Source organism: Caloenas nicobarica, chromosome 8, assembly GCF_036013445.1.
Source record: "Caloenas nicobarica isolate bCalNic1 chromosome 8, bCalNic1.hap1, whole genome shotgun sequence".
NCBI lineage: Eukaryota > Metazoa > Chordata > Aves > Columbiformes > Columbidae > Caloenas > Caloenas nicobarica.
Window position 1 is genome coordinate 18996737 of NC_088252.1, and position 27075 is coordinate 19023811.

The window sequence follows — 27075 nt, forward strand, 5'->3', positions numbered from 1 at the left end:
CTTTAGGAGAACTAGAAGTAGGAATAGAGAGAATTTATGTGAAGTGGACATAAATGAACACAGAAGAGCCTCCAGAACCTGCACTTGGCAAACACGCACCCTCTACAATCCTCCTAAAAGCTGTTTTTTCCACCTCTCCACTAAGGTTTAATGGCAGAAGCAATATTGAGAGCTCTTTGCCAGCTTCATTGTTTTTAAACCATGGGCTAAAATCCATTTTCTAACGCTTTGTAAAGCCATTACATAAACAAGGAAAATCAAATTATTATTAATAAAATTCTTTTAAAAATCCAGTAATTTTATCAGTCTGTGAACTGAGAGGCTGACTGGAGAAGTGGCAGGGTCAGCAGCCTGGTATTTAAAGGTCTTGGATTCAATCTTCCTTTTCAGCCACAGATTTTCTGGGTGAATCGCTTATTTCTTCCAAACTTTATTTCCTCAGCTGTAAAATGTTGCAAAGCAACTAAATGAGATCCTTAGACAGAGTAATTAGAGAGGTAGAAGGAGGGCTACTTATGCTTTCAAATTATACAATTAGTCTTAGATTTTCATCCATTTTTGTAAATTTTTTTGCTGCCTAATTTAACAAACACCCGTGGCTGTGAATTAGGTTGTCCAGGTTTGTATGTGTCAAAATGGCTTAGCTGTGCCAAATTGCTATAGAATTAATATAGAATACAATTAACACATGTAAGTATTGAAAATTCAGTGCTTTAACATTGGATAATGGGGACACGCTGGTCTGTAGAGGTTTGCTCCTCTCTGGTTCCTAGGATGACTGAGAGTAACACAGTCTGCTTGGGCATAAGACAATGAAGGGCTGGGGTCAGATTTAACATTAAGCTCCACTTAAATGTCTTTATGACCCTATTTACTATAACTAAGAACCCATGAAACTTCCTGCATTTCATTGTTAGCACAGAAGTCACCTAAGAACTCAGCCAGCTCCCAGCCCAACAAAATGGTAAATCAGGATAATTCCACCACAGTGTCACTATTCCCTGTAATGGCCCAATGCCTTGAGTAAAAGACAACTGGAGAGTGCAGGGACATATCCCTGTTCAGACAGCTGCTTCTGCAGGCAGAGCTGTGCCTCAACAACAGTCCCACACCTTGAACATCTTACATGTGCCACCAGGATCCTGCCCTTGAGGCCAACAGCTCCCTGCACTGACAGCATGGCTGCGGCAGCCAGCAAGGGCAACATTTGTCTCTTACCTGAGTTGAACCCAGCAAACCTCAGATTTTCTCTGCTTCAAGGCTCCAGTTCAGAATGTCCTTTCTGTTTGGAAAGTCATTTACGCTGCATAAGCATATGGTCTTCTTCAACCCTCAAGTAATGAAAGAGGGAAAGAGCACACTGGCAGAAAAAGTGCAAATGTATCAGGCTCAGCTTGTCCCCACTTTTTTTTTTTTTTTTAGTCAGAGTTAAAATTCAGTCCGTGGTCAGCCTGAGGCTGTTCCAGGGCTCATGATGTCTGCTCGAGGGGAAAGCACAGCCGGGAGCAGAGCCCATCCTGTACCTTCTGGTTCCCCTCCCGTCAGATGCCAAGAGCTCCCAAGCCCCCCTGAAGCCAAGCCAGCTCAGGGGGAGAACTCAGCTGGCTATCGGTAACAGCTGAAAGTGCACTGACCCCCTCCAGAGCAACCAGTTCTGCACTGGACTATAATCCTTTATCAGTGTATTAAAACATATTACCTCATGTAGTTGCACTCGATGCTAGGCTAAAATCAATTCAGTCATGCATAGTCCAGCTGTATCATGAGCAGCAGCGATACTAAACATTGAGGCTGTACAATGATAAGAGCAAGATGGTTTATTATATACTGAGGAAGAAAAAAAATGTCATCAACTATTCCTTCACAGGAGTCAGTACAATATAAAGAAAATAAGGACAAATGTACAAAACCAACCTGACAAGAAGGCTCTAGATGAAACACATTAAAAGCACTTGCAAATGATGTTGCTGGACAGATGGAGAAGGAAATTAAAACAAGTAATTTTTCCCCTGCAAAACACAGACTGAAAAACTGATTTTATATTTAAAAATGCACAGTCCTGCCTTTACCTGCAGATACTTCAGATAAAAAGACACAATTTTAGTTGTGACACATTTTTTTAAAGGAGAGATTCCCAGGACAACTGTTTGACCACATTTATTTGAAAGTGAATTTTATGTTCACTTCCAACTTTATGCAGATGGCAAAGAAGCCAGCCCAGCTCAAACAACAGGAGCTTAGCCACTAACTTCAAAGAAACCAGGTTCACACTTCTCCATTTTCTGTTAATCCTTCTGCAACCACAGCATTTGTTTTTCCATAATTGGCAACAGATGCCCATCTCATCCAGAGCATCGTTGTAAATATCACTGTAAAATTTAAAAAAAAAAAAAAGCAAAAAGCCCAGAAAACAAAAACCACATATATGAGAAAACATCAGCAGTATGAAATTCCTGAAGGGTTTCAAGGCTTGCTCCTACTCAACTAAAGTCAATGTACTTCAAACTATTTTAGCTGGAGCAGGACCAAATCCTTACAGAACCAGATACACATTCCTCAAAAAGCCAAACCTTAAGAGTGTTGCAACCCAAACACAGCAGTAAAAGACAAATTTTAGCAAGGTACCTCGCCCAGCCCTAGCCAACATAATATATTTAGCTAGGGTATTTCATTTACTCCTGACCTGGGCAAGATTCTCACTGGTTACAGCGATAGTATTACTGAAATCATGTAGCAAAAGGACATCATGCATTAGTAAGTTAAAATATGAGTCCAAATTTATGGCAGAACCTTTCCCTTCTAATGCCCCATAATGGGCATCTAGAAAAGGAAAACACAGAGAAAGCTTTACAGAAAAAAATCTGCATTTTGTTACATTGATAACCATCCTAAGCAACTCCACAGAATTTTTCAGGGTTCCTTTTGATCTACATGAAGAAAGCAAAAAGTCAAAAATAGACGAATGTTAGGCAAGATTAGAACACATTTACACATTAGTGCAGAATGCAAAATAACAGCTAATAATACAAACAAAACAGTATCACTTTAACACTCCTCACAAATACATGGATTCCACATAATTTACTTCCTTGCCTTAAAAGAAATGCTTAAATGTAGTATGAAGTTCATCTGTGTCCAAAAATATCATCCCAAGTTACTAAAGGAACCATTGGAGGAAAAAAAAAAATATTAGAAATGGACATTCAAGAGCAAGTTGCAAGGAAATCCCCATTTTGTTCGGCATTAAAAGAAACAAAGAAGATTCACTGGTTATATTTGGGGTTTTTTTGGTTTTGGGGTGGGTTTTGTTGTTTGTTTTGGTCAGGTTTTTTGCATCAAGGGAAAGATAATACATATGTGGCAGGGAAAATACTTTCACAAATACAACAAATACCTGTTCTGATCCAAAAGGAAAGTGCAATGTAGAGTTTTCTATTTCAACAAAAACAACTTACAGAATAATGCCTTAAATATTAACAAATCAGTTAGTGGTCAGCACAGTAAAATAAATATGAACACATTGATCTATATTTTGTTTCTAGCAGCAAAGGTCATTAACCTACTGGCCAATGTGACAGCTTCACAGAAGTCCTCTTTCTTGGGTTTGGTACTTTGTTTAAACATGAGAAAAAGACTCATGGGGTCTAGAAAATGGTACTACAGCTGTACAGTTTTCTCCCCAGCCCACCTATGTCAAATAGGGTTTGGCCAGGATGTGTTTTCAATATGTGTTTTGAACACTGATTTGGAGAACAGCTTTCACACACACACACACACACACACACACACACACAAACAAAATCAAGATCCACCCAGTTTCTCATGCTGATAAGTAAGAGTTTGGATTGGCCTGAACCCTGACTATATTATTGAGGCGGAGTCTTTCCTCTTTGCAGTCAACAATTCTCTGTGCTGGAGGGAGAGTGGGAAGACCACAAACTGTTCAGCAATGCTGAAGAGGGAGAGGAAAGCTTTGGTCACCTATAGGGAAAGGCCACAACTGAGCACTGGGGCAAAGCGAGTCTCAGCTGCTTCTCCCAGCAAGAAATCTCTTTCCTCCCATGTAGGAAATCCCTTGTTGCTCAACTCCTACTGTCTGCTTTATACTTGCTATGTAACCGGGGTTCATCACTTTGAAATTCTCAGGATGATGACATTCACTTGTTGTACTCCCTTGGTCAAAACAAAGCAGATACAGGCCTCTCTGCTCAAGGCAGACTCAAGCTATTCCTCAAAACTAGACTTGGCCCCACGCAGAGCGGCCCACAGGAACAGCCCCCTGCCCCTCCCTCGCGCATCCTCCCAAACATACAAGCACACCAACTGGGTTTTCACACCTCTAGCTGTCACTGCCAAATGAGGAGCAGATAGCTGGGCTGAGTGCAGGAGCAGCAACCAAATCAAAGTGGTGAACAGTTGATTTTTGGGACATGTGAAAGCAGACAGAAATGTCTTCTTGGCCCTAGCAGTACCTACCACCAGTACCTACAGCTTCTCCTGCTTGGATTTCACAAAGTGTTGTTTTTCTGCTACTACTTGCAGCCTGTGGGAAATGCCGCGCTTTAATTCACAGCAGGAGGGATGTTTAATCATAGTGCAGGGATCACTCTGGTGAAGCACGTTGTGGTAAGGCTCATCCAACTCCCGCTGTCCCTGCACTGCAGTGTCAGACTAGCAAAACAAAGACAGAACACAAAGAGAAAACCAGAGCCCTTCTTTGACTGCAAAAGATGAGGGGGAAAAGGCTGACAAGATTTTTCGAAGGGGAATGTTCTGCAAGGCTGCACAGAGGGTGAGCCCAGGGCAGGAAAGCACAGAAGAAACAAACTTATAGGCTGCCAAAACTGCTCAGTCAGTGCTCTGCAACCTGGGCACCTGTTCTCCTACTTTCTGACATGCTCCAGTGCACACACCCTATTTAACTGGGCTTTGCACAGAGGGGAGGGAATCCCATTCAAGAGGATGTCCATCGCTCTGCCTGCATCCGCAGGGCAAGGATCAGCATGGAATGATGCGGGGGGTTGCTTATGACAACTGTGCAAGAGCTCACCTTGCCTGGATTTAGGAAGGCTGTGTTAAGGTTGTATGGCTACCTGATGCTCAGGCGGCTAAAGATACTTGATTTCTGAGGAGCGGCCAAGTGCAAAAAACCTTTTTGAGGTGGACTAGAAAGATGAATAAAAACTATCTGGATTTTTTGTTAGTTTACTTATTTTTCATTGTTTAAGGCAAGCAGAAAGTCCTTCTGGAATGCAAAAGGCAGGATCAGAATGGCAAGAAAAGGGGATGGGGGAGCTACCTTCAACATTATGCACTAGGTAAAATTTATTTTTGGTAAAATGATACTGAAACCAATGGAGCTGCATCTAATTCAACCTACTGCCTAAAGAAGAGTGAGAGACAAGCCACGGCGCTTCTTTTACCCCCTCTCTGCTCCTGCCACTGGAGTCAATGAAACTGCATCAGAGCACAGCTGTGGCAGCACAGTGGGGAATCAGGTCCAACAGAGGTTACCTACACGCTGCACTTGACACTGAAGACAATGTTTTAGAAACACTGTGAACCGCATTCCAATCACAGCTCTTCACGTCTACCCAAATGAGCAGAAAAATAAATGTCAGCCCTACTTCTGCTCTTTACCTCCTTTCTACTTTTGCTAAGGAAAATCAAAACAGACACACACCCTTTCGGTTTGTCTATACTTACACAGTTGCTTAAAAAGTTTCATGAATACTTCTGCGTGGCCAAAAAGCTGTTACTCAAACAATCATTACCCCTGACATTTACATCCTACCTAACTTTGGACTTCTGATGGTCCCTAAAACAATGAAGTTTACATCAAGGAATGGAATTAAAACCTACTCTGAGATGGGAAAACAAAGAGGGGAAAAAATTCATCCACTATTGGTAGCTCTAGTCCAAAGGAGCATTTCACCTCTGCTCCATAACACCCACTGGGCTTTGTGCAGGGAACAACATGGAAGTGGGGCACACCAACATCTGCTCCTCAAGAGCCAGGCAGCCGTGCTCTCCCACAGCAACAGAGCTGCAGGCCAGAGACCAACACTTGCTCTCTTCTACATCAGTATGCAAAGAAATCACTGCTGACAGCTCCTTCCAACCTGTTCTCAACCCTGCTCAGTCTAAGGCAGAATCAGAGCAGAGTACATATCATCTGAGCAGGTTTGCTTTCCAATTCACTTCATCAAGCCACTGAGATCCCCACAGACTCTCTTCAGGGAGATGAGCTACACCCATGGTACATTAAGAAGCCCAGCCAACAACACGGAGAATCTTTTTTCATTGTTAACTGGTAGAAGAGAGTATTTCTGAATGGGGCTAATCAGCTGATATCCAATGTCAGATGTTCAGAATGAAATCTGCATCACAGAGGAAGCAGTAAGAGGCATGACCCTCCAAGGAGAGGTATGCACAGCCTTTCTACAAGGATGCCGAAAGAACTTACTCTGGGCTGTAAGGGGGGCCACAAGCAGCAATTTGTGGACAAGTACACCACCTAAGTCCCATATTCACACGTCCCATTCCTGCCCCTCCTTTACAAGCTGCCCAGAGATTTAGTCTGCTGTAGGGAGGCATTTGAGAGCACTGCTCTGTGGTCTGCAAAGAGGGGAGTGGGCTTTGCACATGGTCCACCTGTGTGGTAGAACCACAGAAGTTCCCAGCACTTCTTGGGCTTTGCATATTCATGCAGAAGGCTGGGGAGAAGACAAAGTCCTCCCCACCACTCAATACAATGAAGAGCCTTAGATAATTAGCAAACAAACATCAAAAACACTTCATGTCCCGCACAGCGTCATCCTGCCAACTATGACAGAAAAGAAATCTAACCATACCATTAAGTTTGCAGGTGTTACATGTATAGCTCAAGAGCAGACTCCTATCGAATGGAGCACAAAGCAGGGCATGTGGCAAACAGCAGGCGAGAGACAAGCTGCTCTATTTGCAAACTACTACCAAGGGTGGCGCGTCATTGTACATAGCCGAGGTTCTCCATCTCACTCCTATACCGCTGTTCGGACACCTTGCTTTTATGCTGTTTGCTTTCTAAGTGCTGTCTGAACTCCATCTCCTCGCTAGCCCCGGCGTTGCACATGGAGCAGTAGAACTGGCCGCTGGGGGTGACGCACATGGCCAGATCCCGGGGAATCCTCTGGCGTGAGCGGGGATTGAAGTAGGGACCTGAGGAGACAACAGAAAAGTCTGGTTTATCTATAAGAAAGGAAAGCTCAAGGCAGCTCAGTGACAACTTCTAAGTCCAACAAATATTTAAAAAGAAGGCAAAGATTAGCTTCTTTAACAGATTAGAGATTGAACCTCATTTTCCCATGACTTCTTCCCATGACTTCCCGATTTAAAGGGGTGTAGCACATAACGGAACAGTACTTGCTGGTATTTTCTAAAGCTGTACAGTGGGCTTAGTGCCTCAGTCTTATTAAGAATCAATAGGGCTTTCAAAATTAGGAGTCTAATCATTTAAGTGATGATTCAAGTTTGGTTTGGTTTGGTCTTGGTTTGATTTTTTTTTCTTTCTTAATCCTCCAATTTGAGAATTAGAACAGTCATTCGATTAGAACAAGATGCCTCGGTTTAAAATTATCACAAAATTGCATTTAATATAACTTAAAAATATTTATATTTTCCACATGACAGTGGTTGAAATGACATGATTAAACCAAGCTTCTCTAGGAATCAGAGTTTCAGCTAATATGTGCCCATAACACAGCTTAAAATGAAACAGAGAAACAGATGCCAGGCAGGACACTACAAAACACACTTTAAATCATAGTAAAGAGACGAAGTAACTAACTAACATCTGAGGAAGAACTCTACTCTAAGAACAGATGGTCTCAGAGGGAGGCTAACACACGCTCTCACTCTGGTCATGGGAGTGCCAGTACAGGTTGATGTGCTACAGTAGGAGTCAAAGCACCTGGCCACTCGCCAGGAAAACGAAACAGGAAAATTGTTACCACTTAGAGCAGCCTTAGAGACAGGCAGATGGTAAATTAAGTTACAAACTGAGAAACCAAACTAATAAGCAGGCTGACAAAACAAAGCAACTTTAGCAGCTCAGAAAAAAAACCATGCAGACATGTAGGATCAGCAGAGCTAGGACCAGCTCCCTTCACAACCTTTGCTAAAACAGACCTTAGGAACAGCAGAAAAACAAGTCTGTTTATTATTCATTATTATTCCAACTATAGAACAGATTCAATCTCCCAGTTACCTGTGTTGTTTTGAACTGTATACATATTTCTTCTGTTCTGCATCATCTTATATTCATTCCCTTCTTTCCTTGCCCTTCGTTTGCCTAGTTCTGATGCATCCCTGAAGATTAAACAAATACAAACAGCTGCAGTTCAGAGCTTTCTGAGAAAAAGCCAGAGACGCCACCACGTGCTTTCAGCCTGAGCGTGAAGTTGAACAATACCTACGAGAATGAGTTATTCTGTGCTTCTGCAAGACGCAGCCGTTTGGCGTGATTTTTCCCTTGGTAGTGAGCCTGTGCCACAGCTGGAGAGCTAAATGAGGCATCACAAAGCTTGCAGTAATCATTCTCCGTGGCCAAGATCACTCGGCCACCTGGTTTACTGGATCCCATCTAGCAGCAAAACGAGAGAGAGCATGTGAAACACAAGAAGATTAAATCATTGAAATACTTGAATCAGAGGGACCGAGACCAGTATTGTCCTTATCAGGCAGCAAGAGAGCTGGAATTAGAGCATATGGATTAGGACACTCTCAAGTGGTCCCCAAACTGTTCTTACAAGAACTTCATTTTCTCTGGCCCAGCTTCTGGGAGAATCTGCAAATTGCTCAAGAACAAGGGAAATCTCTGACCTCATATGGAAAGGAAAGCAACCTGAACGAACACCCTGTACTTCTGCAATAGCAACCAAGGCTTGTTTACTTCACAGCAGTGATTTCACTCCTCTACTCCTGACTGCTGGGAGCAGACGAACAGTGACTTTCACACTGAGGAAGATCCACTGACAGGTAAAGGTGCTCCTCTCTCCTATTTACAGTGTACCTAATCTCTCCACAGTACTGTCTCTACACAGCTTCCTGATCACTCTAAGAGACAAAAAAAACAACAGCAGAGGTGCCAAATCTCTGATCTTTACCCTTCAGGTGGGAGGACACCTGGATCAAGACCTCCAAGGAAAGACCCAGCCTCATAGGAGTAGCTCCTGCCTGTCTAGTCAGACCACACACTGATGGGGGCAGTAACCACGTCTCCTCACTGTGTATCATCCAGAGAAAAGTGCTTTGTAAACAGTGCAGCAGCAGTGGTTCAAACAGCCATTTCGCTGTGGCGCTTGCCAAGTCGAGTTTCTTCCGCATCTCCTTTGATACTGTTGAAGCTTATAGACACACACAATTCTGACTTCCATATTACAACATGAATTCTCACATGGTCCTGAATCAGTCTTTTTATTGCCATGGACCATTTTCTCCATTAAAAAAAGGCATCAGATACCCTAGCAGGTACAGCACCCATGTCCCACTACCTAGGACTGGACCCCGAGCCCTCTCGACTCAGTTCAGTGAGCTGCAGAGTTATTTCCATGGGACCAAGTCTCCCTCTGGCAGCTTCAACAGCACATAGAACAATCTGCCACTTACGGCAAATGCTCTTGGCTTTTCTACAAACAACAGAGGCTTATGCTTTTGAGAACGACAGGCAGAGCTTCGATCCCTGCAGCCCAGCTGTGCGAGAGACAGGTTAGCTGTTCAGTCCCATGACAATCAGATGTGACGAATTCTAGAAGAAGAAAGCAAAAATCATCTCTTTTTCCTCTAATGTGCCTGATACAGAATTAATCTGAGGGAACCATCCATTCACCCTACACACAAGAATGAGCACTGCAAAAGGAGCAACAAAAGAGGAATTAGATAACAGCCCTGGGCAATGGGTGCAGGAGCACCTAAGCACTTTTTCCATGTGGGCTTCCCTCACACAATGGAGGGATGACTGTGCAGAGCAGACGCCACATCCTCATTTCCAAATCCAGCTCCAACAATGCTGTTTTATACCTGCTCTTAAACAATAATCAGCAGCATATTGGACTTCCTGGGAATCAAAGCATTTGCCATGGAGAAATAGAACATTTCAAGTCCAATATTCTGCTGCAAGGGCAGATCAGTATCTGTACCTTCAAAAGAAAGCAAACAGTTCACAACAGGCCATTTCCATCAGCCCGTGCCATCACAAGGAAAATTCTTTTCCAGCTTCTGCAGTAATCCTCAAAGTGTGACAACTAGTGATCCTTATTGGGGGTGAGGTGACAAGCAGCAGGATCTCAGTCACCTTCCCATGCCTTACCTGAGCTGGAAGGGAGACAACCTGAGGTGGGGCAGGCTCAACCGAACTACTCATCCTGGCAGGTGCCGGACAGCTATTGGCAGCATAGTAATTTCGGAGTTTCTTACTGTGGTTTTTACCCTGGAAAGAGAACCCAGATTAATTGCTGTCCTAATAATAGTATCTTACACTGAAAGAAAAAGGATCCAGAGACCAAAATGAGAAAGTGGCCACAAAGATGGCGCCTCAGGTAAAGGAGCTGCCATTCAGAAAATAACAGCTCAGAACCTAAGAGATGCTGATCTTTTCTCCAAAATGCTCATCACTTAGCATGATTTAGTCTCATTTCCAACTGATTTTCTCAAATCAGTAAGGTTACAATTAGTTCCTCAATCTGTTTCCATTTCACTTAAAACTAGTATTTTGTATGTTAAACATGAAATGTTAACCGCTTTGCATAGCTTTTTGATAAGCCTGAACACACACACACAAGCATGCACACACACACACACACACACTTACTTCTTTTCATGAGGTCACAAGCATGAGTTAAAATATGAGATTGAATATAAAAAACCCTGCTTCGTGTTTTATTTTCTCTTGGGAAACATATACTGTGGTTCTTTTGGGTGTTTTGAAAACCTGATAAAGCTACATGAGAGTATGTAAATGCATTGCGGACATACAGCAAGGCATTTGCATAAATGCAGGTTATATACTGTAAATGCACTTTCGCCCCCTCATGGAAGAAATACTGCAGAAACCAGATGTTGAAGTATAACAATAATTAAACCTACCCCTTAACTGGCATGATACCACTTTTTCAGGGCCACGAACAAATCCGAGATCTGGGTCTGATGCGCTGAGGATATGGACAAACACCTTTTTGGATTTACTGGTGGAGAAAGTTACTATCTCCACGTGTCACACAAATATAGCACTAGTAAGAGAGAGCACTAGTAAAACAGTGTCACGTAAGACTATGAAATATTTGATCCCTCAGCAAAGAAGTATATGCAAGTAGTCCCTAACCTATTTCAGACAAGTCAACCACACCAGCTTGAAAAAAATTAGTTTGGTCTGAGCTGGCTCAGCTGATGCTGTCCAAAGCAGATGAGAAAGTTTGCACAAATGGCCTCACCAGCAGACCAGTTGTTTGCACAACCTCAGGAAGGAGGCAGTGATGAGCACATGGCAGCAGCTTCTAACTGCACTGCTGGATCCAGCAGAAAACATCTATCCAGGCCTTACAAAATTATGTCTATGTAATCAGAAGATCTGTTTTATTGGATGAGTGTGCAGGTGGAAAAGAGATTGCAGTAAAGGAAAATTATGAGCATCTGCCTTTTCATTCATGCCACCTTGGTACTACTTCTCTGGCCTGGAGCAGCTCAGGTGCAACCTGTGCATTAGCCCACACTTCGCTCTGTGCTTCCACAGCAACGTGACCAGCAGTACGGGCACTGATACAGGTACCTCTACACACAGCCCTGAAAGCTTTGTCTCCTGCTGTTCTCCTTACCTGGTAATGAGCCTGGGCTTGTTGTGCTGAGTTCAGAGTGACATTGCAAAGCTTGCAGCACAGAGGCTTACATAGTTCCTCCAGCATAGGGTCCTGCTCCACCACCTTTGCAAGCTCTTCTTCTTGTGTGTGATGAAAGGAAGGCCCCAGTCCGAGAGATTTTGGTGGGGACAGTGATGAGCTGGCTCTTGGCCTTGTAGCCACTGACATAGGAAGAGATGAAGGCTTCTCAGGATGAGGAAGAAGGCCTGCTTGCTGTAGAAGAATCATTGGCCAGGAAGACTGTTGGCATGCTACTTCTGAAGGATGAGGAGTCTTCTTGAGATCTAGACCAGAGAAACACAGATGGTGAAATAAGCAGTGTTAACAGGAACACTGACGATCCAAGGGACAACTTCTATGACTTCCTTGCCTCTTCTTTATGTCTTTTCACAATGCCAAGCAGGATGAAGTCAGTTTATAATGCTTTACCCCACAGGAACAGTAGCATTCCAGACAATGAGGGCCAGATTAAAAGACACATGTATAAGAAGTAGATCAAAGACCAAAATGTAGTTGCTAGTACCCACAGCACCTTCCTGGACAGGTGAAGTCTCCTAACCACCCACAGTACCTGACCAACAGCACACACCTCACTGCTCCATGACTGCGAGATGTGATGTACAACAAGCGCAGCACATGCAGCTGTGTTATGGGAGTGGGAAGGACGCAACTGTCACCCACATCATCTTTTGGCAGCCTAAGGACAGGCTCACTCTCCTAGACCTAACCAAATATTGCAATGTATTACTGCCACTGATGACTTTAAAAGAACCCAAATGTTTCAAAGCAGATTTTTTTTATAGGTAGATATAAAATACATACACACGCACATCCCTCAAATACTCACAAAGACCTTCCTGAGGAAAGATATTCTATGGTTCACTTTTCTCAAGGAAGTCAACAAAAGCAGAACAGTGGGAATCAACCTGAGCAGACGTTGCTGTATGCAGTCAGCTCCCAAAGGCTCTTCCATGGCCTTGTTGAATGACCTTGAGCTATTTCTTATGTTTCCTTTACTAACTACAACAAATGTACCATCTAAAGATACATCTTCTTCTGCAAAATGGAGAGTTTATCCCATATTAACCTTTATTCAATTATTTCTCAGTTAATTCAAGTTCTTAGAACTAACCCTACATTTCCAACAAAGGGTTCTGAGAGGCTTATTTAATTAAAGTTTATAAATCACATCTAAAACCTGGGATGAACATTCCTAGAATAATGCAGAGCTGTGATATTATGAATCAATGCACAGCTACTTTTGTTAATGTCTTATTAGCTCCTTATCATAACAAATCCTGTTCACTGCTACACTGGGATCAAGAGAAATATTATCTTGGCCTTTGCAGATCATTTTCAGCTAAGGCTGCATTGGTAGTGACCATGTTTACGCTATAGGCTTTGTTCGTTTGTTTACGCAAAGGGTGAGTCAAATCTACATTTTAAAGTAATGCTTCTGGAAAATTAGGGAAAGGTAAATTAAATGTCACCTCAGAACTGTGTTCCTAAGTTGCTTTCGAAAATAGAAATTGATTTCAAAGGCTTTTTAGCAACCTGGAGAAGCAGATAGCATTTACCTAGGATAAATTCTGGGATTAGAAAGCATGAGGAAAAGGACTAGGGAGTGTTGGTCAATGAGAAGCTCAACATAACCCGGCACTGTGTACTTGCAGCCCACAAAGCCAACTGCATCCTGGGTTGCATCACAAGAAGCATTGCCAGCAGGTCAAGGGAGGTGATTGTCCCTCTCTGCCCCGCTCTGGTGAGACCCCACCTGCAGTGCTGTGTCCAGCTCTGGGGCCCCCGACACAAGAAGGACGTGGGGCTGCTGGAGCAGGTCCAGAGGAGGGCTGCGAAGACAGTCAGAGGGCTGGAGCACCTCTCCTGTGAGGACAGGCTCAGGAAGTTGGAGTTGTTCAGCCTGAAGAAGAGTAGGCTCTGAGGAGACCTTATTGCAGCCTTTCAGTGCCTCAAGAGGACCTACAGGAAAACCGGAGAGGGACTTTTTACAAGGGCACATAGCAATAGGACAAGGGGTGATGGCTTTAAACTGAAAGACAGCAGATTTATTATAGATTAGATATAAGGAAGGAATTCTTGCCCATGAGGGTGGCGAGGCACTGGAACAGGCTGCCAGAGAAGCTGTGGATGCCCCATCCCTGGGAGTGTTCAAGGTCAGGTTGGACAGGGCTTTGGGCAATCTGGTCTAGTGGAAGGTGTCCCTGCCCATGACAGGGGGTTGGACTAGATGATCTTTAAGGTCCCTTCCAACCCAAACTGTTCTACAATTCTATGATTTTCAATCTGCTAAAATTAGCAGGAGATAAATAAATTGCCATATTCAAGCTATGGAAAATCCCAGTTGGTGCCTGCATTTTTAGGTACCATATTACCTCTGTAAGTCGGGCTCCAGAAAGATCTATGTTCTATTAGGAAAAATAAAAGATAATTTGAAAAAAAAAAAAAAAAGAAAAATGAAAATCAGTTGAACTAAAGTGCTCAAGTGACACAAGCATTTCTAAAAACAGATTTTGAAATAATACAAGATTGGAGGCAATTTAGTTATTACTAGTAACTAAAGGTAAGGCAAAAGAGAAACGGGGTGGGGGGAGGGGAAAGAGCATGCATTGCCTTCGAGACGAGCTTCTAAGACAGTAATAAAGCCACGAGGAGTTTCTGTGTTTTTAAATAGCCCTCCACCATCAAGCCTCTAAGAAATTCCAGAACTAACAGGATATCACCATAAAAGCAAAATTAAAACGATTATCATGAAAAGTAACCGAAAAAAGATAAAACTGAATCCACCCCAAAGAAGGAAAAGGAAACACAGGTACAGCGCAAATCATCCCTCAGCACTGTAAATTCTATACTGTTACCTAACTTCCCTCCATCTTTCAGCATACGTGTTCCTGGTTAATCAGAACTATAGAATAAGATTTTGCTGTCTTTAGTTTCCTCAGCTAGTAGTCTGTAGACAGTCTAATTAATTTCAGTGGGGCTACGGATGGAACAAGTTCATATTCATGATGGTTAAACATATCATAATGCTGACTTATCAAGGCAGTTTAGATCAGCTATGCAAGCAGGTAAGCACGCCATCCAATTTCAGAGTTTTATTAAGCCACCATAATGGGCTTCTTACCTTAAAATGGGAGTAAATTACAGCTAAATACTTCACAGAGCAATATAAAGAGATTTACAGGAAATGACAGTCAGGATCCATCTTCTTAATTTTGCATGAGTGTTTGTTGCATCAAGTCTTCCACACGCAACTGTCATAGATGGATTTGTCATATACAAGAGAGGAAACAGTGCTTACAGGATCTGCATCCACAGGGGAAAAAGTATAATGTAATATTCTTAGAAAATCTTTAATTGTAAGGTCATCTACTGTTTCTTAAAGTAAACAGTAGTCTGAAGATAAAATTAATGCTGCATGGGCAACTTTAGAATTAGAACTTCTTGACTTAGCATATGCAACACTGATTTTCTTCTAATGGTGATCTTTCGTCACTGAAGTTGCTCAAATTATCCTGATTTCTTTCTTACAGATATTATTTAAAAGAAAAAGGAATCGCTCAAATTCAGCTTATTTACATGTCCCTTTAACCCTCCACTACTGGTTGCTATAGACGCCCTGTCCAGGAGAAGGTAATGGGACAGCTTTGACTCCTCCTCTCCCTTCACTTGAGAAGCTGCAAAATCTTACACTACAAAACAGCAAAGAAATGAGGAACCTCGTTCACCAGGGACTAATGATGGCACAGGCCAGAGCAGGGTGAGGACCTGCAGCTCTCCAGAGTGAGCTGAGGAGAGTTCTCCATCAAGACAGCATCTCTCAGATCTCAGCCATGCCTCCTCCTACACGCCTTACGGGCAAGGATATACTTCTAGTCCAGGTCAGCTGTCCTCAGGTGGATACAAGGGACACAAACACACAAATTTCAGGTTAGGGCATCCCAAGGGCAGCAGTGAAGGAGGAGACCCAGCGTCCACATCCTGGGGACCACAGCCTGGCAGCAGCCAGGCACTGCTGGTGGCACAGATAACAGGGACCGGTATGACCTTAAATCCGAGCACCCTTTGATGAATAAAGCACATCCAAAATGTGACCTTCCTTGGCCATAAGTGTAAAGCATAGCGAGACATCTATGTGCCATGTGTTCCCACCAGAACTAGTTTTTAAATGCAGCTGAGGCAGCTAATAACAGTGATAGAAATCTAAACAAATTATGAACAAGTTGTGGGTTTGTTTGGTTTGGTTTTATATTTCTTTTGTTTTTCCAAGACAGGCAGCATTTCTTCTCAAGCTTTTATCTCGAAACATTGACATCACTTAACCTAACTTTGCCAGGAACTTTACCCTTTGCCATAGAACTTCATCCTGAAAAGCAGAGTCATTTTATAATGCTACAGGCATCAGAAACAGAGCACCAAACCAAACACACATCATTCACAATTCTACCTCAAGGTGCTGGGCCCACTAACCCTCCACTGATGAGGACACATATTTAGCAACCCAGAAACTAAGGGTATTTTTTTCTCTCTTACATCAGCAGCGTATGAGAAAGCGCTGCTGTGATCCGAGCAGACATTTCTGCAGAGTAGCAGAGCCTTGCAGCCCCGGTGATGGACTCAGGGATAAAAATCCCGGGTACCTGCTACCTGGGAATAACCACAACCCGAGGCTTCACGGCACCAGCGCACAGCTCTGGAAACGCCGATGCAAACCCAGCACAGAGTAAAGGCAGACGCACCACCCAAGCAGCCTGAACGCGGCAGAAACATGACCAGCCCCCGGTAAAACCGAGCCCACAGGCCACGCCGCCCCCCGGCCCTGCGGAAACCCGCTGTCCCGCCCCCCTCGGCCGGGGCCGCGGCCCCGCCGCCCCCCGCGCACCCACCGCGCCGGCCGGGGCCGCGGCCCCGCTCCCCCCTCACCGCTTCCCCCCGCGCTACTCCAGCCGCTCCCCGAGGCCGCGGCAGGGCCAGCACCGGCGGGCACGGCCCGCACCAGCTGCAGGAAGTGACGGCAGCGGGGCGGGGCCTGCGGCGGGGCGGAGCCCGGAGCATCCGGTCCCGGTCCCGGTCCCGGTCCCGGGCGGGTTAGCCGCTCCGCGCCGGTGCCGCTCCCACGAAATCAGCAGCCGCCCCACTCGTGTGACAGCCCCGCGGCGCTGGCACCGGGGGTTTCAGCTCACGCGTGGCCCTGCCGCGCCGCTGGCCGGTCCCGTTTGTCCTCCGGTGCCCGGTACCGGCTGGCTGTCCGGACCCGCCTTCTTTGGGAATAATCTCAGGGGAACGCGCAGTCCTCGTAACGCGCTTTTCGGCATTCCGGGCTAAAATGGGGCTGAGAAGTTGTTCCAAATATTTCACTGCCTGCTCTGCGGGCTTGCACGAGGTTATTTCATCTCTCTGCTCTGGCACCTTCTGTTTCCAGCAGCAGAAACTGCCACTAACCCGAATTTATCTTTATCTGTTTAAACATCTTCAGCTTCTTTACGCTGCTCATAGCCACAGTGAGTTCATCTCCCTTCAGCCCATAGGGCTGGGCCCCCCTGTTTCAATGCAGAGTTTCTGGGGATTTTCTCCTTTTGTTGGAATGGCAAAACGCTGAGAAACGACTATGAGCTGAAAGCATCACCAAGACTTTAGGGCAGCAACCAGCCAACCCACCTGGGAATCCACCAGTTATCCCCACTCATCTTTGCTAATTTTTGTGAGATCTTAAAGAAAAAAATCCCATTTAACAGACATACTGCTGCAGGTCTGAAGCACAAACCATGGTGAGCTGTAGCAGAAGCAGCAGACAGGTGCAGCTCACAGCCAGGTGTGCTCACGGGAACCACGGCTGCCGGGTGGTTGCTGGGGTACGTTTTGCTGTGACCGGGCCGGCCGGTGCTCCCGCCATGGCCGGGGTCACCTGCAGCAGTTCAGCCACGGTGACAACGCAGGCGCCGCGCCAGGCCCTGGGGCAGCACTTCAAGGAGGAGAATTCACCAACACCCTCGTCATATTCACAGCTGGCTCCAAAACTTGCTTGTGCCATCTCTCCTGGCGAGAGGATAAATATCCCTTGAGAAACAGGAGTGATTAACCGGGATGCCTGACAGGTTCATCACCCAGGTTCTCCCTGTCGCCTCCCTCCTGTCATCGCCTCCACACCATCCTCACTTGTTGGGTCTTGTTTGCTCTCCCTGAGCTAAACCAGCCCAGCGCTCTCAGCTCAGACCCCGGTAACGCACGCCACCGGGGAGCTCACACTTGAAACGTTCTCCCTCTGCTTTCCCACCGTGAGGGAACTCCCCCGCGGGCCGTTCTCTGCACAGAACACCAGATTCACGTGCGGTGACTCTATCCCAGCGGCAGCTCCAGTTGTGGAGGAAACTCGCGGTGCCACCGGTGACCCAGGTGGGAAACGGGACGCGTTGGGCTCGGCCACGCCGGTTCTGCCGCGTGTGGCGGAACCGCGGCCGCAGCGGAGCGTTCATGACTTTACGACAATAACCGCGACAGAGGCACGGCTGGCCTGTCACACCCGGCTCGCCCGGGGCAGGCCGAGCCCGTTATTCTGAAAGCTCGCTCCGGTCAGGTGACCGGTGGCCCGGTGCTGTGTGCGGAACCGGCAGCGCCGGCCAAGGGGAGCGGGAGAGGGGGCGGGCGCCCCAGCGCCGGTGCGGGCCCCGCAGGCCCCGCCGCGGCGGCAGGGGGCAGCAGGACACCGCCGCGGGCTCCGGGGAGCGGCCCCGGGCTGGCGGGAGGCGCCGCCGGTACCGCCCCGGAGCGAGGGCCGGACGCGGGGGGGCGGGGCCCGGCTCGCGGTGACGTCACGCCGCGCCCCTCCGCTGGCGCGCAGCGCGCCACCCGCCACCGCCTTTCCCCCCCCTCGCCCCGCGCGCCGCCGTTGCACTTCCGGCGGGCGGCGCCATCCCCATCCGGGGTCAGGGCCCCGCTCCCTTCCTGTTATTGCCCGTGCGGGAGGCGGTTCGGTGGGAGCGGCCGTGTCCGCCGGTGTCCGGGGGTTGCTCACCCGCGCAGGGGCGCAGAGGTGGCCGCGGGGGCGCTGGAGGGGCTGTGAGTGCTGCGGGGCGCTGCCCGGCCCAGCCCTGCCCTGCCCGTCGGGGCGGCGGCCGCGGGCCGGCTGGGAGGTGGGGAGGCCGCGGCTGTGAGGTGAGTGGGGCGGGGGTCGGTGCTGGGGCCGCCCCGCGGGCCGGCAGCGCTCTCGGGGCTGTCCCGCGGCGGCGCTCGGGGCTGCCGGGCGCTGTGGCCGGGCGGTGGCGGGGACTGCGCTGCGGAGTGTCCTGTCCGGCTCCGGCAGCCCGGGCGGGGAAGCGCGACCCTGGGTGAACGGGGGGTGTCGTAGTGGGGCTGCGTCCTCCCGGAGCTGCGGTGGCGCTTCCGAGGGCTGGGAAAGCTCTGAGGGGTTCCCCCGGCGGGTCCTGGCTTGTGGGTCTCTCGTAGGGACCTAACCTGCGAGAGGAAAAACCGTAGTGGTTTGTTGCTTTCGAGTGTGGCTCCCTCCATCCCCGAGTTACAGCTGTTTTCTTTACCGATGTTTCAGTAGTTGCTGGGATGGAGTGTGTGGACTCACGGTTGGGCTGGTTAATGACACTGGGTGTGTGTACGAATCGGTGGCACACTGGCTCCTCTTTCCGGCTGCAGTTGACTTACAGTAGTAGTGTCATATCTATGTCACCTGTAAAAAAAACATTCTTGCTTATTTCATACTGTCCAGAGAGAGTTTTCTATTGATGTTAAGTATGAAACTGCTATTTCTTACCAGCACTTGTGTATTTTCTGGTAGGTTGTATGTTAACAAAACTATGACCAAACTAATACAAACTGCATGTTTGTTTTTCTTCGGGGGCTTTGTTGCTGTTTGCAGTTTTCCTGAAGTTATTAAGGTATCAGACCTGTTACTACTTCTGCTATTACTGGTATGTCTCTGTAAATTTTTTTTCTCTCTAACTTTATTCTTGTTGACTTTAGAGATGTGATTGAACAGAGGTTGCTTTATAAACTGTGCATATCAGAACAAGCACAAGGGAAGTACATGTTTGAAATAGACACTATGGACTTTAAAGCTTTGCTTGAGTTAATTCTGCAGTTATGATCATTCTGCAGCTATGATCATTCTGCAGCAAACCTGTAAAGGAGCAGTAAGCTGGATTCTGCATCTGGATTTTGTGGTACTTAATAGAAGAAATCTGGACCCTGTTACATTAGTTACTTGTACCCTCACGTCCCAGCTTTGAGCTGTAGCAGGCTTTCGTGTTTGTCATATTGGGTAAAATTAAAAACTTTTCCATTATGATCTGAATCATTCTTGAATTTCTCCTACCTCACAATTAATTTATGGAGATGTTCTCATACTTGTTGTTTCAGTTGCTTTCATGCTGCAATTCTGTAATGCAGTGTAATAGTCAAAGTCCACCTCTTGTGTGTAAACATCGTTAGTTCCTAGGAATATTTCGGTACTCGGGATGGTGGGATTTAATGGCTCGTCTGCTATAGGGAACTGACTAGATAAGCTGTTCTGAAATCAAGCCCCATGTGAGCTTGAAGTTTCACAATAAATAACTTTATTCTCAAACAAGAACATTGGCAAGCTTTTCCAGAATGGTCAGTTATTTGGAAGTGTATTTTAGCCAATGTCATGTAGACAAACCACACATCAGCCAAGCTTAGTGTTTGCAGAGGAATTTATGAAACCACACAGTTCCTTATGTGTTCTGTAGAATATTCTGTGTTTTCATTAAGCCAATAAATATGACAACTTCAGAGCTGCAGTTGGAGTTTGACTGGAGCAGATGCTCTGCATTTCATAGGTGTTAGCTCGATGCCATTCTTAGCAACCTGGAGACAGTGTTTCCTGTTTTTTTTCAAAGCACACTGAGCCCAGCCCACAAATCCACACCACCGTGTTTTAGTTGCTTCAAATTGTCATTCTGTGTTAATGGCAACTTTGTTTTGCTGCTTGTTTCAGTTTAGTTGCATGAATAGTGAAACCGTGTGTTGTGGTGGTGGTGTGTTTTTTTCTTTTCTTTTGTTTTTCTGGAGCATTCTTTCGGAAAGGTGGTGTAGTTGAGCTGTTTACAAAGGGATTGTGCTTTATTGGAAGTCATAAAGTAGTTCAATACTTAGTTAACTGTTTTTCTGATCGTCAGACTATTCCTGCTTTCTGGAAGCAAATGGGGGATAGTTCTTCCTGGGTATCTAACTCACTTTTAAAAAGTTGCTGGAAGCTTTAGGATAGGAATTTCTACAACAAACAAGGGTTTCACACTTCACCAGCATATACCAAGTGTATCGTAAAAGGCTTCTGGTTATTGGAAGAAAATCACACCTTCAAAAGGTGTTATTGCATAAAGAATGGACTTTCTGAGCACAGTCGTTCTTGAGATTCAAATGTGCAGTGTGCTTTCTTATGGCTTTGTCATGTGTAATACAAGTTCGAACAACCTTGATGATCATCATAGTTTTAACATAGAAAGAAATTAAAGTTATCTATTAATGGCTAAACAACAAGCCTGAGGCTGACATTTAGTCTGCAAAAACTGCTTTCTTAAACTTTTTGTCAATTCATTTCGTAGCCTCCTAGACTTCTGGTGCAGATTCTCTGGGTACCAGGAACACTTGGATTTCTGAACGCCTTACAAGTATCAGGCACGTACAAGTACAGAGCTGTTGCTATTGCTTTTCCTGCCTGCTTTGGGGGAGAGGAAACTGTTGTGATAATACATTTGTTCCAAATCACACAATAAATACTAGCATCTTGTAGATTAGTGTCATATGTAGGTTTGCTTTGCATAGTTGAGTACATTAATCAAGGTTAACAAAAGTTGTAGTTAATAGGACATTTGAAAAATACTGTATTTGGGTGAAAGGAAGCTAAGAATTTTTTTTTAACCTTTGATACTGATGAAGAAACTGATTTTTATGATTTATAACTAGAGCAGGAATAATACCGCAAAACTAGTCCTTCCAATTTAGTCTTAAAATACCATTACAAAACTAAGTTTTGTGTTATTACTTACTGGTTTGTAATTACTGGAAAATGTGTGAAATCTAGTAAATATCACAGGTGAGGAAAAGTGTGCCATATGTGTCTCTTTGTGTGTGATTGAGTTGGAGGGGGAGCATTAGGGAAAAAAATAAGAGGTGGTACTTTGGCTAACTGAAGAGACAGACTTGTGACTTGTAGTGCAAGCTGAGGTATGGTTTGTTGGGTTTTTTGCAGCTTTTTATGCATTGCATTCCATGCTTGTAGGAGTTTTGTCTCATCCTTTTAAAAAGCCAGACATTCAGCTGCTTCAAGTGATGATGCCTGTCTGAAATTGTAGCTGTGGCTAGAAGAGGCCACAAAAATATTTATGCTAAAACTGGGTGGGAATTTTGTTTTGCCCTTTAAGTTGATTGTGTCATGGCAAAGAATTGTTACAAGTTTCTCTTTGTAGTATCTTAATCCAAATGTGAGCAGTGGAGAGAGAAAATAGATTTATTTCTCATGCTATTTATTTGGACGCCAAATATGTGAATTGTTTTGAGTACAGGGCTGGCACAGATAACTTCCAGAGGTTCCTTTCAAATGAATTTATTCTATAATTCTGTTTCTGAATGGTTTGTGGAGTATTCAATTAATCAGAAATAATGCTCTTCAGTATTAACTTTTATTTTTCCCCTGCAGCACTGCTATAGCATTAACTTTAAAAACAAAAACCCATCCAGCACAAAACCAAGCCCAACTGGGGAGCGGAGGGAATTAAACTTTTTTTTAATAAAAAAGGGGCATTTTTTGTAAATCCTGTAAGTTAACTTTTGTGGTCAAATGGAAAGGCGGCAGACTGAGTACAGTCTATGCAATTCTGGATCGGTCTCATCATTCTAAGCAGTACTTAATGGTTTTGCTGCCAATATGCTGTTTTATATTGCATAGAATACCTTAATGCTTCAACTCTAGCAAGGTATTTTTCTAATTAATTCTGAGTGCAGATTTAGTGAAAGGCAGTCTAAGAAACCTGTGTATTTCAAACAAGAAATGTGAGGGATAGTGGACATCATCCCTTGTTCTCTATTAAGAGCGCTCTTCTCTTAAAGCCAGTAAAGTGGGGAATAACAACACTTAGCAGGCATAACTGTCCAAGTACACTTGCTGGGAATATTTATATTCTGGTTTTGAAAAACTATGCTCCAATACCTGAACTCTAGAAATGTAAAAACAAAATTAAAAGAAACCAGCTTACCTCTGTCAGATAGAAGGAGAGGGAATGACAGTTCTGGTGCAGCTTTGCCTCTCGGGCAGGCTGCGAACTCGCAGCAGCAGAATTGAGTGATGGCTTCTGCAGTCTAGTTAAGAACAATTGGGTCAAACATAGAACTTAAGGCTCAGCAATCTCTTGTTTCATGCCCCATTGCTTTGTACCAGTAGGAGGTTACATATGCCTCAAAGAGATTGGGTTTTAGTGGTTTTGTTTTGATGTTTGTTTGTTGGGGTTTGTTTGTTTGATCTGCCTGTAACACATTTCCCTAAATTAACTTCATAGATTTGATGTAGGAAAACTTTGGCAGTTTTGCTTACAGCTTCTGATATAAAGAAATGCTTGTAAATGTAGCTTTTGAGGATTGTGAACCACAAAGTCTATTTGTCAAATATAGGAGACTTATTGACTAAGACTTACTGTAAAGTTCCCTGAAATTTTGAGACAGCTGAGTCACTTTATTGGCTGTACATTATGACCCTCTACTAAGGCAAAGAAATATAGAGAAACATCCCCTGGGTGTTTTCTCACAAAGTCCAAACCGTAAAGAAAATTGGAAGGTTGCCTTTAGATTGTACAACATGTCAAAAACCTTATTTGTCATTGAGACTTAAGTTTTTGTTATTCCCATACTAATTAGTCAGTCTTCTGCCAATACTTACTGTGGCAGTTAATGGTGATTAATGACTCTTGCCCAATGTGTTCCAAGACTGTTCCTGTTTTTTTAACTCTTGCTGTTAACTTGGGTACTTTTCATTAAGGCTGGAAAACACTAGCTCTTGACTACAGGCATAATTTAAATGATAGAAGTTAATGGTACTAGCAGAAGGGGAAGTTTCTAGATGGAGTGAGCTTCCTTTGGGAAAAGAGAAATAACTTCCATTCCAGATAATGCTTGTTGTGGCCATTCAACTGTGTAGATCATAAAACATACCACTTATTCTTCATTTTTGTATTTATGTTCCCGGCTCTTAACGGAATGATCCGCAAATGTTCTGGCTGGATTATAAAAGTGGAAGTGATACTAATAAAACTGAAAATTCCTCTTCTGCTGCCCTCTGAAAAGTTTATGTGGATGTTGAACAACCAGTTCCATGTACCAATTTATCAAGGCATTCTCCACTGGAGGGTGGACAGAGATTAATATATTGTATTTTATCTTCTTATAATTTCATGCTGTCACCTCTGAAATCTCCTTCAATTTTAATATTAAGTTCCATAGAAGAGCACTTGTCCCGAGAAAACCTCTAATGTCTAAGTGAAAGATAGTTTTTAAGCAATATCCAGACATCTTGAATAGCCTTGGTTATGGTGTATAATTGAGGATGTGTCCAAATAGGGTGCCAGTGAGTGCTGCTTTTACGCTAGAAAGTTTTTGTTACCGAGATTCATTTATAATTTATGTTTTGGTGTAAAACAGTAATATGTGAAATTGAAATGCTGTCATTGTAGATAAAAATGCACATAACTGATTAAGTTGATTAAATAAGTGGTCACTAGCTAAAAGAAAGCACTCTAAAGTTGATTTTAACATTTTATTTGAGAAGGTAAAGTTTAACTGGTTTGGGGTGGTGGTTTTTTTATGTTTAACTGCCTACCAAGGTTTTGGTTAGTAAAATTCTAATAACTTGCTCTGAAAGGGAGGATAAAGCAGTGATGTTGTTATCACTGCTCAGCAGCACTCCCTTGATCTTAGATACCTCCAGCTTGGAATGTTTTGACATGTAGGGGAAGGTGGTATAACTATCACGAAGAGATAAAGGATGAAAACAGAAGCCAATGAGCAACAGAAAGGCAGTTGATACATGGAGAAAAAGACAGCAAGACCTATTCCTGACTGTGGAAACTCTTCTCAAATATGTTGTCAAATTACTTTTAAATCCAGCTCTTTAACTCTTTTTTTATTGACTCTTTTCCAAGCCTTTCATTGTATAAAACATAAGCACATGGGGTAGTATTGCAAGCAACAGCAAGGTGATACAAGAAGTGTAACCATTATTATAGCTTCTAATCTCTTGCTGTCCTGGTATGTGAGCAGGTTATTTATTAAACAACAACAAAAAATGATTTGCAATATAGTCATCCTTCCCTAATTGATTTTTTTTTAATGGGTTGAAATTAGATGCAAAACAGTTAAGCTTTTGTGGTCTTATGTTCTATCCCAGGGTCAAACTTCACCAGGCTGAAAGCTGCTTCCAGTCTTTTTGAATATGCACACTTAGAAAAACATTAATGAAATGCTTCCAGAGAACCATGCATTAAAAATACTTCCTTGTTTGTGCAGATGCGTAAAGTTCTCTTAAGAGCAGTAACTGACTGTGCCAGTATCTTTTTGTCTTTTTTAAATAAAGTTCTTTCATTTTAACATATCCCTCTGACTGTAGTAGTGGGCAGCATGTGGTTGTAGTCTCAAAGCAATTAATCTGGATATGAAAGCGACTTTCCAAGCTGGGAAGTTGGGAAATCTTTCCACTATTGTGGAGATACTGCTGGTATTCACTGTTTAAATACCTATGAGCTTATATCACTTTTTTCTTTGGAAAGTTCATGTTGATTGCAAACATTATCTATTTAGGCAAATATTAGCCATTTCTTTCAGATGTAGTAAACACAGATTGTTGATACTCTGACCTTGTTAAAGAAACAATTTGGGCAACAGCTTGAAGTATAGGAAAAAGATGCCCTGACACAAATATTAATATTTCAGTAGCCCCACACTTAAAATCATGCCTCTGTATTTGCAAAACATAGGGCTTGCAAAGCAGATGCTTCTAACAGATCTGTACAGAAATGATAAACATTTGATTAAACATGATGAACAACCATTTGTCACAGTTTACCATAGCTGGTTTTATACTTCAGGCTGAAGCATGCAGGACCCGATGACATACATAGTCACAGTGAATAGTGTTTGTTTGTACTTGAACGCAAATGCAAATATGTTAGTGTCTCGAGTCATGATTTGGCACTCAACCTGTAAATGCAAAGAGAAGTCCTATTCAACCAGAGTCAACAGCTAGAATAAGAATAAACCTATCTGGACAAATTGGAGAACCAGGCAATCACCAACTGCACGAAGTTCAACAAGGGCACGTGCTGAATTTTGCCCCTGGGACACGGCAACCCTGGCTGTACATACAGACTGGGGGACGAGATGCTGGAGAGCAGCTCCACAGGGAAGGATCTGGGGGTTCTGGTCGACGACAAGCTGAACAGGAGCCAACAGTGTCCCTGGCAGCCAAGAGGCCAACTGTGTCCTGGATGCATCCAGCACAGCATTGCCAGCCGGGCAGGGAGGGGATTGTCCCGCTCTGCTCCGCACTGGTGCGGCCTCACCTGGAGCACTGTGTGGACGTCTCAGCGCCACAGGGTAAAAAAGATATTAAGCTACTAGAGATCGTCCAGAAGAGGCTACGAAGTTGGTGAAGGGTTTGGCAGGGAAGCCGTATGAGGAGCAGCTGAAGTCACTTGGTTTGTTCAGCCTAGAGAAGACGAGACTAAGAGACCTGATTGCAGTCTACAGCTTCCTCACAAGGGGAGGAGGAGGGGCAGGTGCCGAACTCTTCTCTGTAGCGACTAATGACAGAACCTGAGAGAATGGCAGGAAGATGTGCCAGCGGAGGCTTAGGTTGGACGTTGGGAGAAGGTTCTTCCCCCAGAGGGTGGTGGAGCACTGGAACAGGCTCCCCAGGCACCAAGCCTGGCAGTATTCAAGAAGAGACTGGGCAATGCCCTCAGACATATGGTGTGAACTGTGGGGTTGTCATATGCAGGGACAGGAGTTGGACCTGATGATCCTTGTGGGTCCCTTCCAACTCAGCACATTCTGTGATTCTAAACCTACATTCCTTAAGGTTTCAGAGAAACTTTAGTTTCTTTGTAACTTATCTAAAGCAGCCAAATATGCTTAGAAAAATCAGTAATTT

At 44.4% G+C, this 27075-nt stretch overlaps 2 protein-coding genes across 3 annotated transcripts in view; one reads left to right on the top strand and one right to left on the bottom strand.

Annotated features, from left to right (window-relative positions):
* Window positions 1-1802: 1802 nt before the first annotated feature.
* On the bottom strand, window positions 1803-16953 carry ZMAT3 (zinc finger matrin-type 3). Of its 2 annotated transcripts, XM_065640377.1 has the most exons (7): window positions 16833-16953; window positions 13666-13871; window positions 11850-12175; window positions 10349-10468; window positions 8457-8623; window positions 8249-8349; window positions 1803-7200 (listed from the first exon to the last, which is right to left on the bottom strand). In XM_065640377.1, exons 3-7 carry the CDS (start codon window positions 12117-12119, stop codon window positions 6989-6991), a joined length of 870 nt encoding a protein of 289 aa, XP_065496449.1. In that variant the 5' UTR covers window positions 12120-12175; window positions 13666-13871; window positions 16833-16953; the 3' UTR covers window positions 1803-6988. The 2 variants fall into 2 exon arrangements, with proteins under 2 accessions (XP_065496449.1, XP_065496448.1); XM_065640376.1 differs by lacking the exon at window positions 13666-13871 and having other exon boundaries at window positions 16833-16952.
* Window positions 16954-18842: 1889 nt separating this feature from the next.
* The window catches only part of PIK3CA (phosphatidylinositol-4,5-bisphosphate 3-kinase catalytic subunit alpha), a 46098-nt gene continuing 37865 nt past the window's right edge, over window positions 18843-27075 (top strand). The window contains exon 1 of the mRNA XM_065640436.1: window positions 18843-19061. The gene's annotated coding sequence lies outside the window, so the exon portion shown is untranslated. The remainder of the gene's footprint in view (window positions 19062-27075) is intronic.

Excerpts from the sequence above, each read along its gene's own strand:
- ZMAT3 (XM_065640377.1), bottom strand. The coding sequence starts at position 12,119 with ATGATTCTTCTACAGCAAGCAGGCCTTCTTCCTCATCCTGAGAAGCCT. Across the intron at positions 10,469-11,849 it reads AAGCCCAGGCTCATTACCAG|GGTAAAAACCACAGTAAGAA; the intron begins GTAAGGAGAACA and ends TTCTCTTTCCAG. Across the intron at positions 7,201-8,248 it reads TACAGTTCAAAACAACACAG|GTCCCTACTTCAATCCCCGC; the intron begins GTAACTGGGAGA and ends TTGTCTCCTCAG.